This window comes from Dama dama, chromosome X (genome assembly GCF_033118175.1).
Source record: "Dama dama isolate Ldn47 chromosome X, ASM3311817v1, whole genome shotgun sequence".
NCBI classification, from domain to species: domain Eukaryota; kingdom Metazoa; phylum Chordata; class Mammalia; order Artiodactyla; family Cervidae; genus Dama; species Dama dama.
Genome location: NC_083714.1, coordinates 120475525 through 120498299, shown reverse-complemented (window position 1 = coordinate 120498299; position 22775 = coordinate 120475525). Strand labels below are relative to the sequence as shown.

Sequence of the window (22775 nt, the reverse complement as noted above, 5' to 3'; positions counted from 1 at the left end):
GAAAAAAAGAAACACCGTGAACTCATCCATGTGTTTAGAGGACAAATTAAATCATCTTTTAAATAGCCCCAGGATGGTCTCAGTCATTAAAGAGCAGAAGGCTAATAAAACAACTGTTCCCACTAAACCATTTTCTAAGTTTTATACGTAGACGTCCTCCCTTATATATTTTATGGTCAATATACGTTAACTTTATAGAGAAGCATCTCTTCGATAGCTCTCAAAAAGGTTAAGAATCCAAGGTGTATTATAGGCCAATTTCTCTTCTCCATGTTGACTTTAAAATAGTCTAAAGAGCTTTTTCTTTGGAGGTGATTCATCTTGCTAGGTTTAACTTTTAAAAACACCCTGTTCAAAACTATGAGTATCTGTGTGTATGTGCATGCAGGTGCAGATTCACAGTGACTTTTACTGAAGTGAGCTGGCATCAGTCCTAAAGAACAGGTTTAAACAAATGACAAAAAAAATCCAGACTATTTTATCAGAAATCACATGTATTAAAAAGAAAGCAGTATCTACCAAACCTCATTCAAAATGGTGAAAGAGTTTATTACTTAAGAAATCAATTGACTTTGAAAGAAATAAGGAAACAGAACAGCAGGTAAGGTTCCTGCTCCAAAATCACCTTCTCTGTTTATAGATTGCTGTATTTAATTCCAGAGAATAAAAATAAGGAAGCAGAGCAAGGACAATTGTACAGATCCAGTGGATTTTAATTTATTCAATATTCTACCTAAAAGATTATGACACATCCACATTTTCACTGGACACAGACATATATTAGAAGGGGATACTGTCCTCAAGCGTGTTTAAATACTTCTAAAAATATTCTACTATATGTAACAATTTGTGTGGATGAGGTCACATTCTGTCATGTCTAATAAGTACCCATGTACTTCCTTGTTGACCCATACTGAATTATCAATTCCTTGGATGATTCTATACTTTTTCTTTTTTATACATGTGGCATATATAATACCCTTTCTTACGTAAAGTTGTCCATCAATGAGAGTTTGATGACTTAAAATGAATTTCCACTTGATAAAATAATGACCCCAAGGCAAATAAATTTTAAAAGCTTCTTCAGTGTCTGAGACAAATTACACTGTCAGAAATAGAAATAGAAGCTCCAAGATTCCTAGGTTATTAGTGGGGTGGGTAGATACACTCATCGGAAAAACAAAATCCAAGTCTATCTAGCCACTTGTCCAACATTTGAACTCTATAAAATAATCCTTTTTTTTTTTTCATTTTTAGATTCATCTGTATATAGTCAACCCAGTAAAAGATATATATTAGGTAAAAAATGTATATATATTGCTCTATAATAATGCTGGAATTGGCTTATATAAGCAACCAATGTTTAGGTTCTGACAGTAAAGTCTAATGTCAAAAGTTTCCATTTCTTCTGCAAGATTAAAGTTCTCAGAATTATTATGGTTTTTAATGGCCTCTTGATCAATCTCAGACAAAATTACTTTAAACATATGAAAGCATTCCTTCAAGCACTGGCTGTGTGTGTTCACTTAGTCACTGGTTACCTTACCAGTATATATTAGGACTAAAGTGAATGTAGAAGTTATCATTTTTTTTGCAATATTTTTTGCTTAAAATATATGTTTCCACTTACTATGAATACACAGATACACAGATGCTGCTGCTGCTAAGTCACTTCAGTCGTGTCCGACTCTATGTGACCCCATAGTTGGCAGCCCACCAGGCTCCCCAGTCCCTGGGATTCTCCAGGCAAGAACACTGGAGTGGGTTGCCATTTCCTTCTCCAATGCATCAAAGTGAAAAGTGAAAGTTAAGTCACTCAGCCGTGTCTGGCTCTTGGCGACCTCATGGACTGCAGCCTACCAGGCTCCTCTGTTCATGGGATTTTCCAGGCAAGAGTACTGGAGTGGGGTGCCACTGCCTTCTCCAGATACACAGATACTATCAGTTAATAGAAGCTCTGCATCATATCCCTGGAGGAAGGCATGGCAACACACTCCAGTATCCTTGCCTGGAGAATCCCCATGGACAGAGGAGCCTGGTGGACTACAGTCCACGTGGCTGCAAAGAGCTGGACACAACTGAGCAACTAACACTCTCACATTCACACTTTCACTGCATCATATATTACTAAAATCTTGCTGCAACTAATACTTTAAACCATCGGATTTACTTGTGTCATGACAAAATAAAGATTAATTTATCTTCTAGTTTCTTAATATTCTATATTTTATGGTTTTTCTTCATTCTTCACATGCACTTTTTTATGTTTCAGTGGAAGGAAAGCTAAAGATACAATAGTGCAGATAAAATTACATATATTTAATTTTTTATCTAGGAGCTTATACCTTACTCATTTTTACACTTGCTATATTCTGAAGTGGGTGGGATTTGTCCTTAGTTTTAGCCTTTTGAAACCTGCTTCTTAAACTGAGGTTCTCCAAATACCCAAGTGCTCAATGATTCTTATTCTTCTAGGCTAGTCTTTCCCCACTTCCTGCTACATATGCTCAGACTCCCTTCTGTTAGCAACAACTACACCATTATCACAGTCTACTATTATGTTCTGGGTGATAAGAGGTACATTTATCAAGGGATCACCACATACTCTTGCCTACCGAATAGCATTAATTTTAAATAAAACAGTTCTCAAGAGACCACAAAAGAGCCACTCCTTTTCCTGAGGCGTATGCATGAACTCATTCCACTTTATAATGCTTTCACCTATAGCACCTCTACTGATAGAACACTAATGAAACTGTTTCTAAAACATTTTTTCAAAGTGCTCACTTGTCCAGCTGCTTCTATACAGACCCAAGTTCCCAACTGACTCAAATAATATATCCACACAAAGAATTGTGCCACACAGAGAAACTTAGATATTCAAGTCTAGGTAAAATGTACATATTTATTTAGTCCTTCTTAGGACTCTTTCTCTCCTTGTCTCTCCCTCTCTTTTTTGCTAATCCATATTTTAGAGGGTAGATAACAGATGTTTACATCACAAACCAATGAGGAAACATTTGAGATAGATGTTTTGACATACCTTAAGTGATGCTTTTGCCATCTAGAGTTAACAAGAGACAGAACAGAAGGGAATATATTCATAACTGGTTAGTGTTTCCCTTTGATAACTCTAGTGTGGCTTGGATAGGATCCCAAACTCGCAAGGTTTGTAAACATCTTTCCACTTTGATTAATTATTTAAGTATTCTCTGAGGGAGATATCATAGTATAGACACGGAATCCAGTATCTCTCTTAGTCTGGACTCCCATTTGTATGACTTTTTACATTTATTTTCAGCACATTTGGAAGCAACTGATTGATGTCCCTCTATTTTCAAAGAAAGTCAATTAGGTCTGTAATAATCAATGCAAAGAAAAAAAATCAGGGAGGAATACAGAAATATTCTGCATTACAACTATTTTCTGTAGTAGTTACAAGCAGGGACTCTCAACTCCAACCCACGAGCTGAAAGATCTGGACAAGTTTCTTAAGCTCTGCAGTTGTAAATAGTCATCATAATAGTGTCTTCTTCCTGGGGTTGTCATGGGAATGAAATAAAATTATACTTATAAAATGTTAATTACTATGCCCAGCACTTATAAATGTTCAGTAAACATTATACCAGAGCACATCAACATTCCCGTACAAATGCTACTCTGGGTTTCAGAAGACAAGAATGTTCCTTAGATTCTTGGGAACCAGTTCAACCACCCACACGTCATTAATAAAGTTATGGTTGCAGAAGAAAAACTGTATTTTTGCAAGTGTGGTAATCAGCCCCTGACAAACACCATGACAATTATAGGAAACATGTATTATAATTATGAACCAGTCTTAAGGAAACTTGTTGAAAATCTTTAGTGTAATCGAGTCTATGTACATGCATGTGTACGTGTGTGTGCCATATGTGTGCAATGCCACCACTGATGAATTCAAGATGTAGTTTAAGTTTGCTGTGAAGTATTAGATTATATTCTGGAACTCAAGGACATCAAGGGCTATGACCCAGAAATCAAGCTGTGAACCAGAAAATCTCAGATCAGGAAATTGGAATGAGTGGGAAGTTCACAGGAAAAACAGGAAGATATAACATGGGGAATTATTTAATATGGGGAAAGTCAGCATTTATCCTGGAGGAAAGCAAAATAATTAGGAAGATCAGCTGTCTCTAATCAAGACAATTTATAGGAATGCAAAGTGAAGTAGCATTTAATTTCCTCAATATTCCAGACACTTGACATATGTTTTAGCTGCTATTTCCGAATGCTTGGGCATGCGTGCTAAGTCACTTCAGTTGTGTCTGACTCTGTGTGACCCTATGGACTGTAGCCCATCAGACTCCTCTGTCCATGGGTTCTCCAGGCAAGAATACTGGAGTGGGTTGCCATTCCCTTCTCCAGGGGATCTTCCCGACCCAGGGATTGAACCCGCATCTCTTATGTCTCCTGCATTGGCAGGCAGGTTCTTTACCACTAGCGCCAGGTATTGTTTAACTGATGGGAACCAGGCAGTGCAGAGGTAAAGAATCTGCCTGCCAAGGCAGGAGATGCAAAAGACACGGGTTCGATCTCTGGGTCGGGAAGACTCCCTGGAGAAGGAAATGGTAACCTACTCCAGGATTCTTGCCTAGAGAATCTGATGGCTACAGTCCATCGGATTGCAAAAGAGTCACTCATGACTGAGCACATATACACATTATTCAACTTAATCCTTACAGTAACTCTATCAGGTAGATATCATTGATTCAACTTTGCACAATGAGCAAAACCGAGGCTCAGAAAGTTTCCCAGCACCATATAAATAATTAAACACAAACACTGGATTTCAACTCAAGACTAGTTGGCTCTAGGAATGAAAGGTTAAAATCAGCCCTAAGCTTGCCTGGGAAAATGACTGGAGAATTTTGTTTTCCAAGAACTAAGGAGTCGAGATAATTGGTAAAGTCGTTCCTCTTTTGTTGGCTAGGTACAACTACTCTTAGGCTAGTGAGGAGGGTCTGTGTAGTGACATGCAGGCCTTTATCCTCTGTTAGCAGAATGATTATCATTGTTGGTGGGAAATCATGGATAGAGCTTCCTCGGGTCAAGTTGCCCACATGAACCCTCGCTCTTACCCCAGTGCATAAGGTGCACATTCGCACCTTACATGTGTATTCTGGGTGCTTCTGGGCCACTCAGTGTCATTCCAGCTTATCTCTTACTTTGTATCCCTCTATACAGCTAAGTCGACATAGTATTAGACTGAATTCCACTGCATCTGTGAGTAAAATTGCCAATTTGATCCCCTCACAACCACAGTGATCCTGCAGGCTCCAAAGACTATTATACATTGTCACTAAAAGTCATATATTTGGCTGAAAAACAGACTGCTTAGCAAAACTAATCCTAGATAAATGGCTTGTGATTAAAGTCAATCTATTTCTGGCATTAATATCAGAGATCATGAAGTTAACTAAAGCTGCTTCCCTCTTTTAAATGGATTTATAGGATCACAGACTTCTCCTGTGAAAAAAAATTATTTTACTGCCACTTTTAAATAGTTTTTTTCCTTTTCTTTTATTATCCCTTTGTTATTATTAAAAAATTCCTCTGGAATAAGAGGCTTTATCAGCTGTGTCAATGAAAGAGATATTTACTGGCTGAAAAAGGGATCACCAAACCCTTGATGACAGGGCGCAGAGACACTAATTAGGGTCAAAGTGAGAGAGGAAGAATATAAAGGACAAATAAATAAAAGGACAGAAAGCCAGGTACGACCTCCACACATAGGCTGTCTGGGACAAGCCTTTGGTGGAATCACTGTGTGCGTGAGAGCATCAGTCTATCACAAATATGTCCATGAAGTAATAAACAGAAGAAGGGATGGAGAGAGAGAGAGAGCTGTGCGGACAGCAGATAAGGTAAGTCCCTTAATCCTAACAGAGAATGTTTTTGGTAGCCAGTCTTACGTGACAGCTAGTCTATTTCTATTTTATCTGGTGGACGAACCATTTCTCATTAACGACAAGACTGTTAGCAATAAGCAATGCTCCAATAATTGAAGATTTGAACAGCAGGCTTAGTCACCTCTTGAGAAAGAAAATGCTAGAAATCTTTTAAAAACCCTGGTACAACAGATTCTGGGTTTTATCCTCTAAAAACACATACCTATATAAACCATTGTTCTATTGCCACTACTTTTACCTTAGCTGTATGATAGTCTCACCTAATGAGCTTTTAAAAATTTCTGATGTCAGGGCCCAACCTCAGATCAATATAATAAAAATATCAGTTCTAATCCCAATGTTTTCATAAGTCTCCCCCAGGTGATTTTACTGAGCAGCCCCACTGGAAAGAATATCAACTTTGAGGAGAGGTAAAACTGAATTTGATTTTTGCACATCTTTCTATTGGCTGGAATGATCCTGGTCTTGGTAAAGTTCTCTAAGCCTCAGTTTTTCCATCTATAAAATAAGGATAAACTGCCCAAGAACTACTGCACAAAACAAATGTGAGGTTCCTAAAACATGGTTGTCTTACTGAAATTTTAGTTAGAGTTTACCAAAAAGAACTTTGTATATTTGAATTTATATCACTAGTGATAAATAAGAAAATTATTTTGTAGGGAAAACAGTACTTTGAGTTCAGGTAGAAGTCTTCCAGCAATATTTTTTTTTAAAATCTCACAAGAATGATACTGCAGAACAATTGATTATTTCTAAAAAGTAAAAACACTGGATTTCAACCAACTTATTAAATTTTAATAGTACATAACCTCCCCAATCACTTAATAGCTGTTTCAGTTTTCTCATCTCTCAAGGGGACAGCATATGCCCCACTAACTCCACAAGTTTGCCATAAGCAAATAAATATAAAAGTGTACTATATTATTTTTAAGTATAATCACAAGACTACACTTAAGTCTTGAGATTATATAATTCTTTACAACAATTAAATTTCATTTTTATGAGAATTAAATTATCCTGTTATAAAAACTAAATGGCATCCACCAAGACTCTAGTTCATTACTATTTTATCCAAATACCATTGCAACTAATATATTTTCATTTTTATTCCATATTCCAGCTGTTAAATGGCCCATGCATTTTTATATACAGATATGATTTAATCAGAAAACATATGTACCAACCTGATACCTATTTTTCCTAGCACTCAGCTTTTAGGTTTTCAGATATTCATTTGAAAGTTCTATGATACCATCTATTTTTTTAATCAAACACAGCTAATTCCATTTTGAAGACTGTGAAATGAACAAAAATGTCCCAACTATAAAGAACATATGCTTTACTTTCAAACATCATCACTGATTTTATTAAAACCACATATAAATTTCAAAACTATTTTTGCCATTTTATTATCATTTTCTATAATCATTTGAATATTCAAAATGTTTTTAATTAACTCTACATTGTCCCATGATAAATAAGAAATACAAATAACAATTACAGAAAAAACTTTACTCATAATTGCTACTATCTCATTTATTAGACATGTCTTATTAAAATCAGTAACAAAGGAACAACAAATTTTGTTTCAAATATATTTCCTTAATAGACTAATGGACTCCTAGGGATGACATACCTGGGGATACCATCCACAAAGTATCGACTGTATGTCATTCAGCACTGGAACATGGTGGACATATTTTCCAACTGTTTAAACAATTTTATAGATGGCCTGTCAGTCGTTCAATATTATTGTGATTGCATAGGCATAGGATATTATGTTTCCCCCATTTAAATAAGGTGAAAGTCGTTCATTCATGTCTGACTCTTTGCGACCGCATGGACTATACCTCCATGGAACTCTCCAGGCCAGAATGCTGGAGTGGGTAGTTGTTCCCTTCTCCAGGGTATCGTCCCAACCCAGGGATCGAACCCAGATCTCTGGCATTGCAGGCAGATTCTTTACCAGCTGAGCTACCAGAGAAGCCCCTACTTAAATAAAAATTAGTTGTAAAAACCATCCTGGCAAAGTAATTAAAAAGAGTTTCTTGGTAACATAGACAAGGATTATACTCAAATGCTTCTGAACAAATTTGGTAAAGACACTCATCCAGGATGAAAACCTTAAATCACAGGATTAGATTATATGTCATTATTTAAATTCCACAATCTAGCAAGAAACTATATTACTTAACTGTGTGTTCAGTTGCTGAACCGTGACCAACTATTAGCTACCCCATGGATTGTAGCACACCAGGCTCCTCTGTTCATGAGATTTTTCAGGCAAGAATACTGGATTGGGTTGCCATTTCCTTCTACCGAGGATCTTCCTGACCCAGGGATCGAACCTGGGTCTCTTGTGTTTCCTGCATTGGCAGGTGGAGTCTTTACTACTGAGCCACCTAGGAAGCCCACTCATTAACAATGAATAATATTCCTTTTAACAAACTCCTAACAGAGATTAAAAATATATATAAATTGGCCAACCATTTTCCATAAGGCCAAAATTGTGATGAATTAAAAAAGAACATAAAAATGAGTGGAAAATACCAAATTATGGTATAAAGGGTAAATTCAGGCCATGTACACACACTGTCTTTTTAATATTTTGCAAGTTTCCTTATTGTCTAAATGACTGAATTTGTGATGGTTGCATTCAATTATTTCTGTCATCCAAGCAATTCAAATGGATCAAGAGAATAAGAATCACTTCAATTTATTAGTGATTTGTCCAAACTGTCCTGAAAATATTCGTTTGCTAGGTTACCTGAACTGAGAATAAAGGTAGATGATAGCATATCAAAAATAAACATGAGATTCATTCTCTTTCTCCTCCCCTTTCCCTCTCTCTTTGTCTCATTTGCTTTGTTAACATTTCAGGTTACTGGAAACTATATAGTAATATAACCATTTTTAAAATTTCTGTTGCAATAAGCAATTTGAAAGTTCTCGATCAGGAAACAGGAGATCACAACAGTAATATCTTAATGTTAGTATATTTATCTCTATCATAATATCAATGTAATATCTTTAGCCTCATTTATATGCTAATATTTATTTACTATTATTGGTAACCTTTTTACCCACATAGGAAGTTTTCATCTATTTATTTTGCTATGTATTACAAAGTACTGCCTCCCTGCCCCTTAAAGATCTTTCTTCTATAGTAGCAATGATAAATTTGAGGACACCTCCAGATACTCAGCTAAAGTAATCATAACTCAAATGCATTAAATTATATTAAAGTGGCAATAGACAGTCAAAGCTAGTTATGCAATGTGTCTGCCCACAGAAAATACAAGTGTAAAAAAGGAAGGTTCAGGATAAAAAACCTAAAAATAATTAAGGATATTCTAATAAGTATCCTTACTCTAATGATATGCAGGCTAGAAATATGTTAATGACATTTCTCTGGACTTCAACACTGGCCATCAGTTTTTCTAATTATGTGTCAATGCTAGTTTCTGTTCTAATCAATGCTAATCAAAGTGTATATTTAAATTATTTAACACAATATTTCCCAAATTTCTTTACTAAAAGGGTGTGCTGAATATACATTAAGCAAATAAGATGCCAACACTAAATCTAATGTAGCCCATTCCTTTGCTGATACAATAATGCCATCTCTAATTTACTCATTTCAACTGCAATCTACTGAAGTTCAAAATTAAAGGAATATTTTCATTATTATTACTTAACACCATTAAATGATATAATTCGGCTCTAATGATCAAATTGTTATGGTTCCTTTAAAAAGAAACCCTGGAAAAACTGGTCTCCTGTTGATCTAATAGGACCACTATACTGTTATTGTCATATTTGTAAAAGCAGTTGATGATATGTTCTATTTTCCATAGCAAAATAGGTTGACTAAGAACTGTCATCCAAAAAACTTGAGATTTCCTATTAGATAATTACAATTTATAATATCTCTAAAGACACTCTGCCAGAGATAACAATATTAATCAGTAATACAAAACAATACAAAATAATATATTTTTGTTGCTTTGCCATCAAAAAGGCAATGGCCATTTTAATTCAATATGTACTATTAAAATACTTTAATATATGGGGAAAAAGAACATTTTGCCCTGCAGAGAGTTTGGCAGTAAAGTGTGTCATATATTTACAAGAATAACTTCTACTTGAAATGTTATACACATAAGGAATACCAGTATATTTCAACCTCATTACATTCTCTGAAAACCAAGGTATTCCACAATGGGTTCTAGAAAAAAATCAATCTAAATGATATGAAATGAGTGTGCCTGTTCATAAAAAGCTCAAGTTATTTACATCAACAAGATCCATCTGAGTTGGTTTTCTCTTTCCATTTTATCTTAGTGTAAATTACTTATTAGCATTCTTATTGTTAATGGTATCAAAATGTGATGAACGGAACAAGGATAGAAGCAAAAAAAGCACACTACTTGCTCAAGCCACCTAAAAAGAAGCCTTAAGGACTTTCTTTTACAACAAAAGCTATATATCTTCTCTTGATTACTTTCTGAAGACTAATCAACTGCATGCAGGTCAAGTGAAGTCAGAGACCATTCATTCAGGAAGAAAACTTTCAAAAAGCAGAGCTAATTCTTGGAAAAGTAGACTCTAAAAGCAACTCAAGAGTGATGTACAGATTAGCCAGGCAGAAAATAGAATCTATGTCACCATCCTCACCCTGGGAAAATGAAGTGGATTAAAACCAAACTAATTGGCTTAATGTTATTTTGAGGTCATAAATATTTCTTGAAAGCCCTAGTGTTCATCAAATTTTATTATTGTCATTCATTTTTCATTTAAAGTCAGTCTGGTAAACCATGGATAATGTGAGCATCATCTTGCACATCCTAGATGGAAATGACTTACTATAGTCAAAAGTCATCTAGAACTGGCACACATTTTTATACTCGATTTTTTTTTTATGTCTTTAAGAAGAGCATCTTCACTTTGCTATTCACAAGGAAAAGCTGACAAAGCATTCTCTTAATGCATAAAGTAGTGTGTGGATTTGCAAACAAACCAATTTGTTTGAAACTCAGGGAAGCAAACAATGCATATGAAACCCACAAAGCACTACTGTGTGTGTCTTATAGGGAAATCATAAGAGAAAGTGAATCAAATGACTCACAATAGGATATGTTTGGAAGGAGATAAACCTTTTATATCTATGAGCATAAAGACGCATAAAGTATTAAATAATTTTACCTTAGTTGTACTTATTTTTGCATATGTTAACATTTAAACTACCAGAAACAGCTCCTGAAATTGGTTCTGCTAATGCCTATTGCTACTCATTTTAAAAGGCAATTCCACTTAAAACCAAACCTCAGGCCTCAAAACAACAGTTAAGGTCAAATGAAGCATACCAAAGTCGATATACGCAAGATTTGAAAAGCTCCAAATTATATTTCAATGACTTGTTTAATTTGTAAATCAGCCCAATCAACAAAGCATATGTTTAAAATTCTAAAGACATTTTTGGGTAGGTATTTCTTTAAACCAAATTTAACCTCAATCCCCCAATAATAAGTATCTCCCCAAATGTAAAGCTGACTGTTTCATTAGCCTCCTAAGGGGCATATTATATATGAAAAGAAAATTGCTTTGAAGAATAGCTGAAATCATCATGTATAAGCTAAAGAACCAATATGTGGTTAAATAAAAATATGAACTTCTCAAAGGTAATTACTATACAGGGCATGCAAGAAGTCTATGAGTCTGCCAGTGTGTTAGGGAAATATAAAAATGTGCATTAAAAATTATAGCTCAATGTATTTTCAAGAGATGATATCAATGATAGTTAAAAGAAAAAAATTACCTAAATCATAAGGATTTTTATTTTCTAATTAGTTAATTGCAAAGACAGAATGGTGTCTCTTACAATCTAAGACTTAAGTCTTTGAATGCACATTTGAGTATTTCCTTAACACACTGCCGGGAACTGATAGATAGCTAAAAAATGTTAAGATTTATACTGAATCCTCATCTTATTGAAATCCATAAAAAAAACTTTAATAAACCATTTTAGGAAATAGAATGCTCTTTGACTTGAAAGGGAGTCCATAAATAGCAAAAGCTTTCAGATCCAAGAGTTCATTGGCAAAATGAAACTATAACCAGTGGTTTGATCTTTATTAATCAGCTTGTATTTCATACTGCATTTGGTTGACTTCAAATTGTCAGGTTTGAGGTATTTTTTCCCTTTGTTTTTAAATTTATTTATTTTTAATTGGAGGATAATTGCTTCACTGTGTTGAGGGTGTTCCTACAAGCCTATATGATGTGCATTTCGACACACACTTGCCATGTAGGAATATGGAATTGGGCATATCAGGCTCTTTTACGCTATAAAATACATTACTTAACTGCCTTTTTCTGATTATAGGCATATCAATCTACTTTCTGATTATGATGTGGATGTCTATTCTGGATCCCCTTACTTCACTATTCAAAGGAGGACTTAGAGATCAAAAGCCATTTTATAACTCAACAAGGAAAAGATCTATTTTACACTTACTATTTTATGAAAGGAGAGGGCACACACAAGAATGACTTGAGCATGTATCTCTGACAAAAGAAATGACCGTATGCAGATTTAACAACAACACAAAATAAAAAACAGACTGTTAACAGGCTTATCCTTCAGGTTCACACACTATAGCTCTCATCCTCAGGGACTAGAGTTCATATTTTCATTATGTCTGCCTCTCTACCTCACTGGAGTATGAAAAAACACGTATATTGGTACTAGGAGTTTATAGTGAGGTAACCCTCCCTCACCTTTCAAGACAAGGAAATATGATTGATACAATTTCTCCCTTAGAGCTAAACCAAGACTGGAAGGACACTGACCATCTATTGAAGCAATAAGAAGAGGTTAGAGGTATGTATTATCTAAAGGAGAAGAGACATTTCTAGTGTACCTAATCTGATTCCAACTTCACAGACATATTTGCATTGCTATAATTTTCCCTTCCCAAGTCCATATACAGGGGTCAATTACATATGAGTGTATGTGATTGTTAAATATCTCATTTATAATATCTGAGCTTCCATTTTGATTATGTCAATTTTTTTCATCTTGTTTAAAATTAACTCCCCCATCACTATGGGTCTGCTATGAATAAGATAAGGCAATCAGGTTTCTGGGTCTGTAACACTAAGTAATAGATTCTGGTTGATGATAAATTCACCAGTGAAAGGCTATTTCCTCTGAGTTTTTTTGGAACTTTTCCTGATGGGACCCATGATCACCACTCAAGGATCTCCTGATTTGGGACTGATTCAATATTCCCAAGACAGAAGAATTATATAACCCTACCCAGATATCAGCTTGAATTATTAATATATCACAGATAATCAATCCCACTGATACAGCTTCTCCAACTTCTGGGTTTAGAATGTGGTAAAGCCTCAGTAAAGAGAATATAGCTTGCAATTTCAAAGAAGTTGGCAGATTAAAAAGTGCCTCATAGGCTAGAAGAAAAGCAGAGGTCAGGAATTATTACCCCTCTAATCCACGTGTTTGTAGATATGACTATGTAGCACCAAACATAAGGATGGAATTTACTTAAGTGTAATATAAAAATATAAATACAGTAGTGTTAGTTGCTCAGTCATGTCCGACTCTGCAATCCCATGGACTGTAGCCTGCCAGGCTCCTCTGTCCATGGGATTCTCCAGGGAGGAATACTGAAGTGGACTGTCATTCCCTTTTCCAGAGGATCTTCCTGACTCAGGGATTGAACCTGGGTCTCCTGCATTGCAGGCAGATTCTTTACTGTTTGAGCTACAAGGGAAGACCCCATAAATACAGTGCTGCCCACCAACTAAAGAAGCAGAAAACGAATAACCATTCAATGGAGGACTTCCCCCACAGTGACCTATTACAACAGAATCAGCACCAGGAAAAGATTCCCAGATTTAAACAGTAAACCATGTTGCCTTTTATACAGTATATGAATGAAAGCGCCACGAGTAGCTAATTAATTATAGCTGATTAGTGTATCAAATCTCTTGGTAGAATAAGCAAAACATGAACTTTTTATAATTATTTGGAGTCAGTGCACTCTAAACACAGTATACTTCATCTGTGAAGCATACACATTCTAAAGGCTTGTGTCTTTTTCTAAAGTTGTATATCTTGGTTTCAGATATTGGGATTTGAGAACTAAGATCATATGTGACGATTCATAATACATTTCAGGAAGGCAGAACATTTTAAATACACCTGGAATACAGAAAAACACAATGCACAGGTTCTAGTTTGTGCTTAGTTTGTGGAAATGTGAAGTCTGAGATGATAAACTTTAAACTGCGCTAAAAACAGGCGCAGTTTAGAAATGCACCGACCTTCAGGATCCAGTAGTTTCTCTATGCCCAATTGATATTTGGCAACGTTGAATGCATGTTCCAGTCGTTGTGTGGCTGACTGCTGGCAAACCACACTATTCCAATCAAACAGGTCTGGCCTGAAACACACACAAATAAAAAGACAAATATAAACTGATTGAAAATGTTTCACGAGATTCACTTCAATTCTGATTTTTGATTGACAGACAACCCATGCCCATATTCCTCAAGAGGTGAGTGTTCCTCTTCAGTACTCCTCAATGAGAGTTCTCATTCAAACCAGGCACAATTATAATAGAAGATTCAGAAGAAAACAAAGTGGAATTGATTCTATCTTATCCAAGCAACAAAAATGTGTTCATCTCATCCAAACTCATGCATTTAAAGAGCAGCTGCCCAGCAATCCCACTTCTGGGCATACACACTGAGGAAACCAGATCTGAAAGAGACACGTGCACCCCAATGTTCATCGCAGCACTGTTTATAATAGCCAGGACATGGAAGCAACCTAGATGCCCATCAGCAGATGAATGGATAAGGAAGCTGTGGTACATATACACCATGGAATATTACTCAGCCATTAAAAAGAATTCATTTGAACCAGTCCTAATGAGATGGATGAAACTGGAGCCCCTTATACAGAGTGAAGTAAGCCAGAAAGATAAAGAACATTACAGCATACTAACACATATATATGGAATTTAGAAAGATGGTAACGATAACCCCATATGCAAAACAGAAAAAGAGGCACAGAAATACAGAACAGACTTTTGAACTCTGTGGGAGAATGTGAGGGTGGGATATTTCAAAAGAACAGCATGTATACTATCTATGGTGAAACAGACCACCAGCCCAGGTGGGATGCATGAGACAAGTGCTCGGGGCTGGTGCACTGGGAAGACCCAGAGGAATTGGGTGGAGAGGGAGGTGGGAGGGGGGATCGGGATGGGGAATACGTGTAAATCTATGGCTGATTCATATCAATGTATGACCAAAAAATAATAATAATAATAATTAAAATAATAATTAAAATAAATAAATAAATAAAGAGCAGCTGTTTGTTGGTATCTTTTAATTCTACAAGCCCTGCCCAGACCTCTTGCCTGAACTTCAGCCTCTCATCCATATGCTTACTCAGTATCTCTATGAGAGTCATGGCAAGTCTCAAGTGTCAAAAAGTGACCTTCTGATATTCATCCCCATCTGCACTACCCCACCTCACCTACTTGTCTTATAGTTCTCCCTTCCTCAACAATCAATAACAAGGTCAAACTTGTGGAGCTCAGTATAGAAATCTTGGGGTCAACTTTGATGACTCTTTCACCCTCACAGAAGTTAGTTGGAAATATATCCAGCATTTGGCCACTTCACATTTTCCTCACTGCTAGTACGGTAATCCAAACCCCCTCTTAGCCTGCACAGATCACTCCATTAGCTTTCTAACTGCTTCCCTCTTCCCACCCTTGCCCTTGTTAATCTATTCTCAGCAGAGTTGTTGCAGTGATCTGGTAAAATGTTCCATCATAACCTTCTCAAATCCCTCGTATCAGGGGAGTAAAATTCATTGATTTAACTGTGACCTACAAGACCCTACACGCTCTGGCTCCCCATTAACTCTCTGATTTTACTTCTTGCCTCCCTCCTCATATTCCTCAGACAGGCTAGATCATTTCCTGCATCTGCACTTGCTGTTCCCTATGCCTGGAATTCTCTTCCCCTAGACATTGACATGGCTCACTCCTCCACTTCCTTTGGGTCTTTACTCAAAAGTCACATTGATGAGTTCTTCCCTTCCCTTCTCCCATCTAAAATTGCCTGCCCCCAAAACAAGTGTACATGGAATCATTTCCTATTCCTCTTGGTGGCTCTATATTTTTCTCCTTAGCACTCAATATATTGTACATTTAATTAATCTTATTTATCCATCTTCTGCACTTGAATGTAGAATAATTCCTGCCAGGCGTATTCACTTCGAGAAATCCAGCCTGATACACAGGAGGGGCTCAACAAGTATTTATTGACTTCACCAGAGAATGGTTGAGAATATACTATATGATTATCATTTTCCTTGATAACAGAGAAATACCCAGTCATGTAAGAGGCAGTTCTTATCTATATTGATTTTAAATATACTGAGGAAAAAAATGTGTACATCATAAATTAAATACATTTTAAGTGTGATAAATACAGATAATAATATATAAGGTTTTCTAAAATCCGAAGGAAAAATATAAAGTGTTTTCTGAGGCTTAAGGGAGTCTTAAATGGTGGTTTGGGTTTAGACTTAAGAAAAGTGCTTGAGAATAGAATTTTAAATTGTGTGGCTATTAGAGAATCAAAGCTCTTAGGGAAGGAAAGTGCAGAAGGTGACAGTCACTCAAGCCGCCATGGGCCTGGCTCCATTGGGAGATTTCCAGTATCAAGTGGTGGGAGATAGGGTGAGGAGTGGGGATTGGGGTGAGTTTGCAAAAGGCCTTGGCTGGTAAGGAATGACAATTTATCGCAACAACATTGGAAATCAATTGTTAAGTGCTTCATCACCTTTCCTGGATCACAGATACCTTTAAGAATCCGATGAGTTCTATGAAACTTCTACCTAGACAAAAGACCTATCTGTATCTTTTTAAAAAAAATTTTGTTGTAGTGTAGTTGGCTTACAATGTTGTGGTAGTTTCTGTTGTACAGCAAAGTGAACCAGCCACACATATCCATATACACCCTCCTTTTTGGATTTTCTTCCTATTTAGGTCACCACAGAGCACTGAGTTCCTTATGCTATGCAATAGCTTCCAACTAGCTGTCTATTTTATACATAGTGACTATACATAGCATATGGGGAACTTCCCTGGTGGCTCAGACGGTAAAGCGACTACCCACAATGCGGGAGACCTGGGTTCAATCCCTGGGTCAGGAAGATCCCCTGGAGAAGGAAATGGCAACCCACTCCAGTACTCTTGCCTGGAAAATCCCATGGATGGAGGAGCCTGGTGGACTACAGTCCATGGGGTTGCAAAGAATCGGACATGACTGAGTGACTTCACTCACATACATAATATATATATGTCAATTTCAATCTCCCAAATCATGCCAACACCCCTTGTTCCCCTTTGTTCCCCTTTGGTATCCACATGTTTGTTCTCTATGTCTGTGTCTCTATTTCTGCTTTGCAAAGAATATCATCTGTACCAATTTTTTCAAATTCCACATATATGCATTAATATATATTTACTTTTCTCTTTCTGACTTACTTTAATTTGTGTGACAGTCTCTAGATAGAATTACAAAGAATTTTAGGACTTTGGGGTCTGTCAACGGACTCCTGCTTAAGAATTCATGCTCCACAGAGAGGATGCTACGAGGAAAGGCTTAGCTGTTATTTTCTAAAAGCAGAATTCAAAATAAACATACAACTTTATTTCTCCTCTGACTCTCATTTCTTTTTCTCTACTTGCTCCTACCCTGTTTAATTCACCAGGCTTTTGTGCACTTCTTAGTAAATCTAATCTCCTCTATACACTCCAGATTACCTAGAATGACCAAAGACCTTTTAGAACCTAAAATGTGTATACACACATACACACACACACACGGAGCTGTCTCTAGTCCTGTGACTGTATGAAACAAAAATTAAATCCTGGAGTATTTGGAGAAAGTTTTGACTTCACTATGCAACCTCTGCCCCATCTTCATTTCTCCATCTCTCAGCAAGGGAAGTGGAAAAGAATATAGGTGGGAGAGTGTGGGAAACTAGTTTCTCATCTACGGCACAGTAAACACAGTTAAATTCATATGATTTTTTTTAAAAGGGATTTCTTCCACATTTAAGCCCTTTTCCCTTCATCTTCTCCCCCTTCTCCCTAGCCAGTAACTCATCACCTGGATGAGGAGTTAACTGAGCCATGTAATCTATTTGAACTTCAGTGTTTTCATTTCAAAAAGAAGGCAATGATGTACTGAATGGTCTTTGAGGTCTCTTCTAGCATTAAAATCAATCTAATAAAATGTTATTAAAATACACCATTTATTAACACTTTAAATAACTGTGATTTTCAAATGCATAAAGAATTGTAAAACTAACCAACTGAAGAGGAAAGCCACATACTCTCCTCCCATGCTGACCTAGACTATAACTCATAAATAAGAATGTGCAATCAAGGATCACCAGCCTTCTGAGAAAACTGACATACTGAGTGAGAGAGCATAGCCTAGGAGAGTCCTCTATGAATCCAAAACCTGGGCTCTACCACATATTAACTGTGAAAATATTTCAATCAAAAGTGGAACCAGAGGATACAAAATGGAGAATTCCACACACGTGCCTTAAGAAGAATGAAATGTAAGAATTCAGAGGCTAGTTTTCTATAAACACCTGCTTTACAGAAATCAAGCCTTATCTCCCAACCAATGAATATCCACTCAGAATCTCTTCCCATCCTTAAGGCAATGAACTTACTGCCTGCACCCAAGCTGGACTGCTCCCTCTTTGCGATCCTTGCCCATACACACAGTCTGCCCCAAACTCCCAACAGACTCACCTGTATCTCACTATAGCCAATTTCCCAAATTGCAATTCCTCTGTTATTCCTGAATAAACTCAATTTCTGATCGTTTGAGATTGCCTCCTTTTATCTTTCTATTTTGGGTGACACAGTCAAATGGTCTTAGATAAATCATATACCCTCTCCTGTGCCTCAGTTTCCCAATTTGTGAAATGGGGACAATGATAGTATGTATGTCATGAGAAAACAGATGGGCCATTGACCATAGAATAGTGCCTACACAGTAATAATTGCTTCAAAACACTAACTTCTATTACTTTGTTTTAAGCTTAATTATATTTATAAAATAACAGTAAAACACTTTCAATTTATAGATTCAAGCCAAGAACACCTAAACTTATAGAAGAGATATAAATCTACAATACCACTGATGCAAGAATAATAATATAATAATAGAATAGAAGGTGGAGAGAAGAAGAGGAAGTATATATAAGGATGATAATTTCCTCATCTTTTTTTCAGGTGGTGAACAGACCTTGTCTAAACTTGATGAAAATAGGTATACAACTGTCATTTAAAGTCACACAGGCAACAACTGTAAGAATAAAATGATTATAACATAGTAATGAAATCAAGAAGTAGATGGGGATGAGATGTAAGATGTGTGGGCTTCACATTAAGGAATAAATCCATCTACTGTCAGAAATGAATTAATAAAGAAATAAAATATTTATAATTATGAAAACTATCAGAGAGAATAAAAGAAGTTGCTAACAGTAACTACTAGCAAGTAGAGTGTGCTGGAACAGGACTGGGATCAGGAAGATATATTTTATTTCTTTCTGCCCTTTTCTTCCCTAATGTCTGACTGTTTCTAAATCATGTGCTATGTTACTTCTATGGGAATAAACTAAGAAATTAGAAAGAAAATTTTATTGCAACTGTATACTTAGTGCAATTTATTTGCATATTTTGAGCATGTCTTATGTCTTGTGAAAGTCGCTCGGTTGTGTCTACTTGTGACCCCATGGACTGTAGCCTGTCAGGCTCCTGTGTTCATGGAATTCTCCAGGCAAGGATACTGGAGTGGATAGCTGTTCCCTTCTCCAGGTGATCTTCCCAACATTTTTTGGGGATCAAACCCACGTCTCCAGCATTACAGGCAGATTCTTTACCATCTGAGCCACCAGGGAAGCCCAAGAATAATGGAGTGGGTAGCCTATCCTTCCTTTCTCTGGTGGATCTTCCCAACCCAGGAATCAAACTGGGGTCTCCTGCATTGCACGTGAATTCTTTACCAGCTAAGCTAATTATCATTTGGTTGTTTTTCCCACAGAAGTAGAATCTGGCTTTCTTTTAACTGCACTGTAGTGAACTCTGTCTTTTAATACTTTTAATTCCTTACATATTAAGAGAAAATTTAGCCTTAAAGAAAAATAAAACCACTAACAGACTGATCTTTGGCAAGGCTCTTTGTCAATTCCTATGCTCTTTATCAAGTTCATGCCTTTGTTCTACATAATCTCTCAATTAATTGAAATCAGGACACTTCATGACATTCCTGTGTTTCAATGACAATCATCCTGAAACAAAAAGTTCAACCATTTTCTTTCTCTTTAGATAAACAACATGAACATTTGTCAGAGACAAAAAGAAGACAAAGATGATTCATGAAAGAGTATTAGCAACTTTGAGAAACCTCTTGAGAAGTAACCATGTTATGTATAAAAAAGGAGTTACTGGTGATTCATTCAATATGACAGAAGAATGTATCAATGGAGATATTTAGAGAGGCAAAGAGTAGGTCAGGGACAGGGAGGGAAACCTAGATATGTTTACTGCATTACTTAGAACTATATTAAGAAATCATGAAATAAAACATTAACAAATGTAGTCTGTGAACATGCTGGCAGGACTGAAGTCGTCCACTTGAAAAGAAAATGCCAGCAAGCCAACAAGGACCACATAACCTGATCCTCAATATTTCTGTTCATCTGCAAATGTGTACATGAACAGCAAGATCATATGTTCCGGCCCTTACCATGAAGCATGTGGCTGCATAAATGAACACTGCCTTACAATGCAGAATGAACATCTCTATCCCCTCTCATCTGGCTTTATTGAAGCTCTAGAATATTTTTCTTCGTGTCTCACGTGGGGGAAAACAACATTTTTACGTTGTTTAACATGCCGACTGAGAGTGAGCCTGCCTCCTTTCCAAAATCAGGTTGCTGAGTCATTCACCTGGAAACTCAGTCTGGATGGGGTTAATTAAACCCAGCTGGAGCAAGACACCTGACAAAGATGCTTATTTAGAGAGCGTTTGCTCCAAGACTGGTAAACCAGAAAGAAAATTTATATTCTGGACGCTTCTAGAAGCAAGATTGGCACAGGAAAATGGTAGAGTAGACCTGTCGAGAAACCTAAGATCAAAATGAGAAAAGATAAACTGCATTGAAAATCAGGGAAGATGCAGACCAGTGCCATTTCAAACACAGTTAATAAGGCAAGCATTTGACCCTGGGGACTGGGCTGGGTAAAAGAAATGGGTAATAAGAAAACCAAAGCAGATGTTCCTTACAGATAATGTATTATACATAGAATGTATATGAATGCATTCATTATATATAATGCATGTATTTACCGTGTTGTTTTGCTTTTTCTTGAACTGTTATTAATTCACTTACTGATCTCCTTTATACAAGAAAAAGCAAACAACTATTTTGTTATCTTAGAAAAGAGTGTGAATACAGTTAAGGACATTTGGTTCACTATGTCACACTGAGTTCCTCTTATGAAGACGGACAGAACACTCTCTCTGACACTTTACAGGAATCGCTCTGCTATTACGGAGCAGTTGTTTCTTTTGTTATTCTGAGCACCGAGTCACAGAATTAATTGTGGTCTGCTCTTTGCCTTGGTTGCTAAGATGCTCAGAACCTCTTTTAACCCCAAAATGTATATTATATCTATACACACACACACACACATATGCAGGGCCTTATAGTTTTTGCTATCTAAGTGTGTATCTGACAAGAGAAATGTTTCTTTTTCACATTATTAATCTGATGATGGTAATTAATTGCACTACAGCCACTCACATAAGATCTGCAACTATTTTTAATGCTAGAGTTGAGGCTCATATTAACACATTATTTGTACAGAAAGACCAACTCTATTCTTGGCAAAGTTAGAATGTAACCTTGATTTTCTGGCAGAGTCTCAATTTCAAAGGTGCTGATCCCCTCCCCCATCATAATCACATTCATGCTCTGATAGTTTTACTATTTCACAACTAAGTGATATATCACTTTAAAAACAGGATATTCTTATTCAGAGCATCCCAATGGATGGATAGATCAATATGGTCAACATAAAAATACGCTGCATTGTGGAAAATGATCTGGAACCAGCCTGGACAAAAATACATCAGTCTCTAAATTAATACTTAAAAAAATTATTCAGTGTCTCGGAAATCTCCTTACCTATGACTGTGGATGAGCGCGTTCAAGGCCAAACCATCAGACCAGCTGGTGGTGAAGTTAATAACATTAACCTGTGGATAATTACGAGTTGATTGTCGGACCCAGCTCAGGAGTATCTTCTCACTGTTGGTTTGTTGCAATCCAGCCATGATATTTTTCATTACATTTTTGACCTACGTGTGGAAAGAAATTTTCATAAGAAAATGCATGAACAAGAAGCACACAAACTTAAACCTAACTAGTTCAGCAGCGGTGGTGGATTTGCACTTATCAGGAAACCCTCCCATGATTAAACGAGATTCATTTGTGAAAGGCTTGGCCAGTTACGGGCACCCAGATTCACCCACTCCTAGAAGACAAGACCGGAGAAGGCAATGGCACCCCACTCCAGTACTCTTGCCCGGAAAATCCCATGGATGGAGGAGCCTGGTAGGCTGCGGTCCATGGAGTCGTGAAGAGTCGGACATGACTGAGTGACTTCACTTTCACGC

The 22775-nt window shown here is 36.6% G+C and overlaps 1 protein-coding gene across 1 annotated transcript in view; it reads right to left on the bottom strand.

Moving 5' to 3' along the window:
- The window catches only part of DMD (dystrophin), a 2165569-nt gene that overhangs the window by 1716852 nt on the left and 425942 nt on the right, over positions 1-22775 (bottom strand). Inside the window, exons 6-7 of the mRNA XM_061137756.1 lie at positions 22285-22457; positions 14301-14419 (exon numbers count right to left, since the gene is read on the bottom strand). Coding sequence (XP_060993739.1) covers positions 14301-14419; positions 22285-22457 — 292 coding nt within the window. The remainder of the gene's footprint in view (positions 1-14300; positions 14420-22284; positions 22458-22775) is intronic.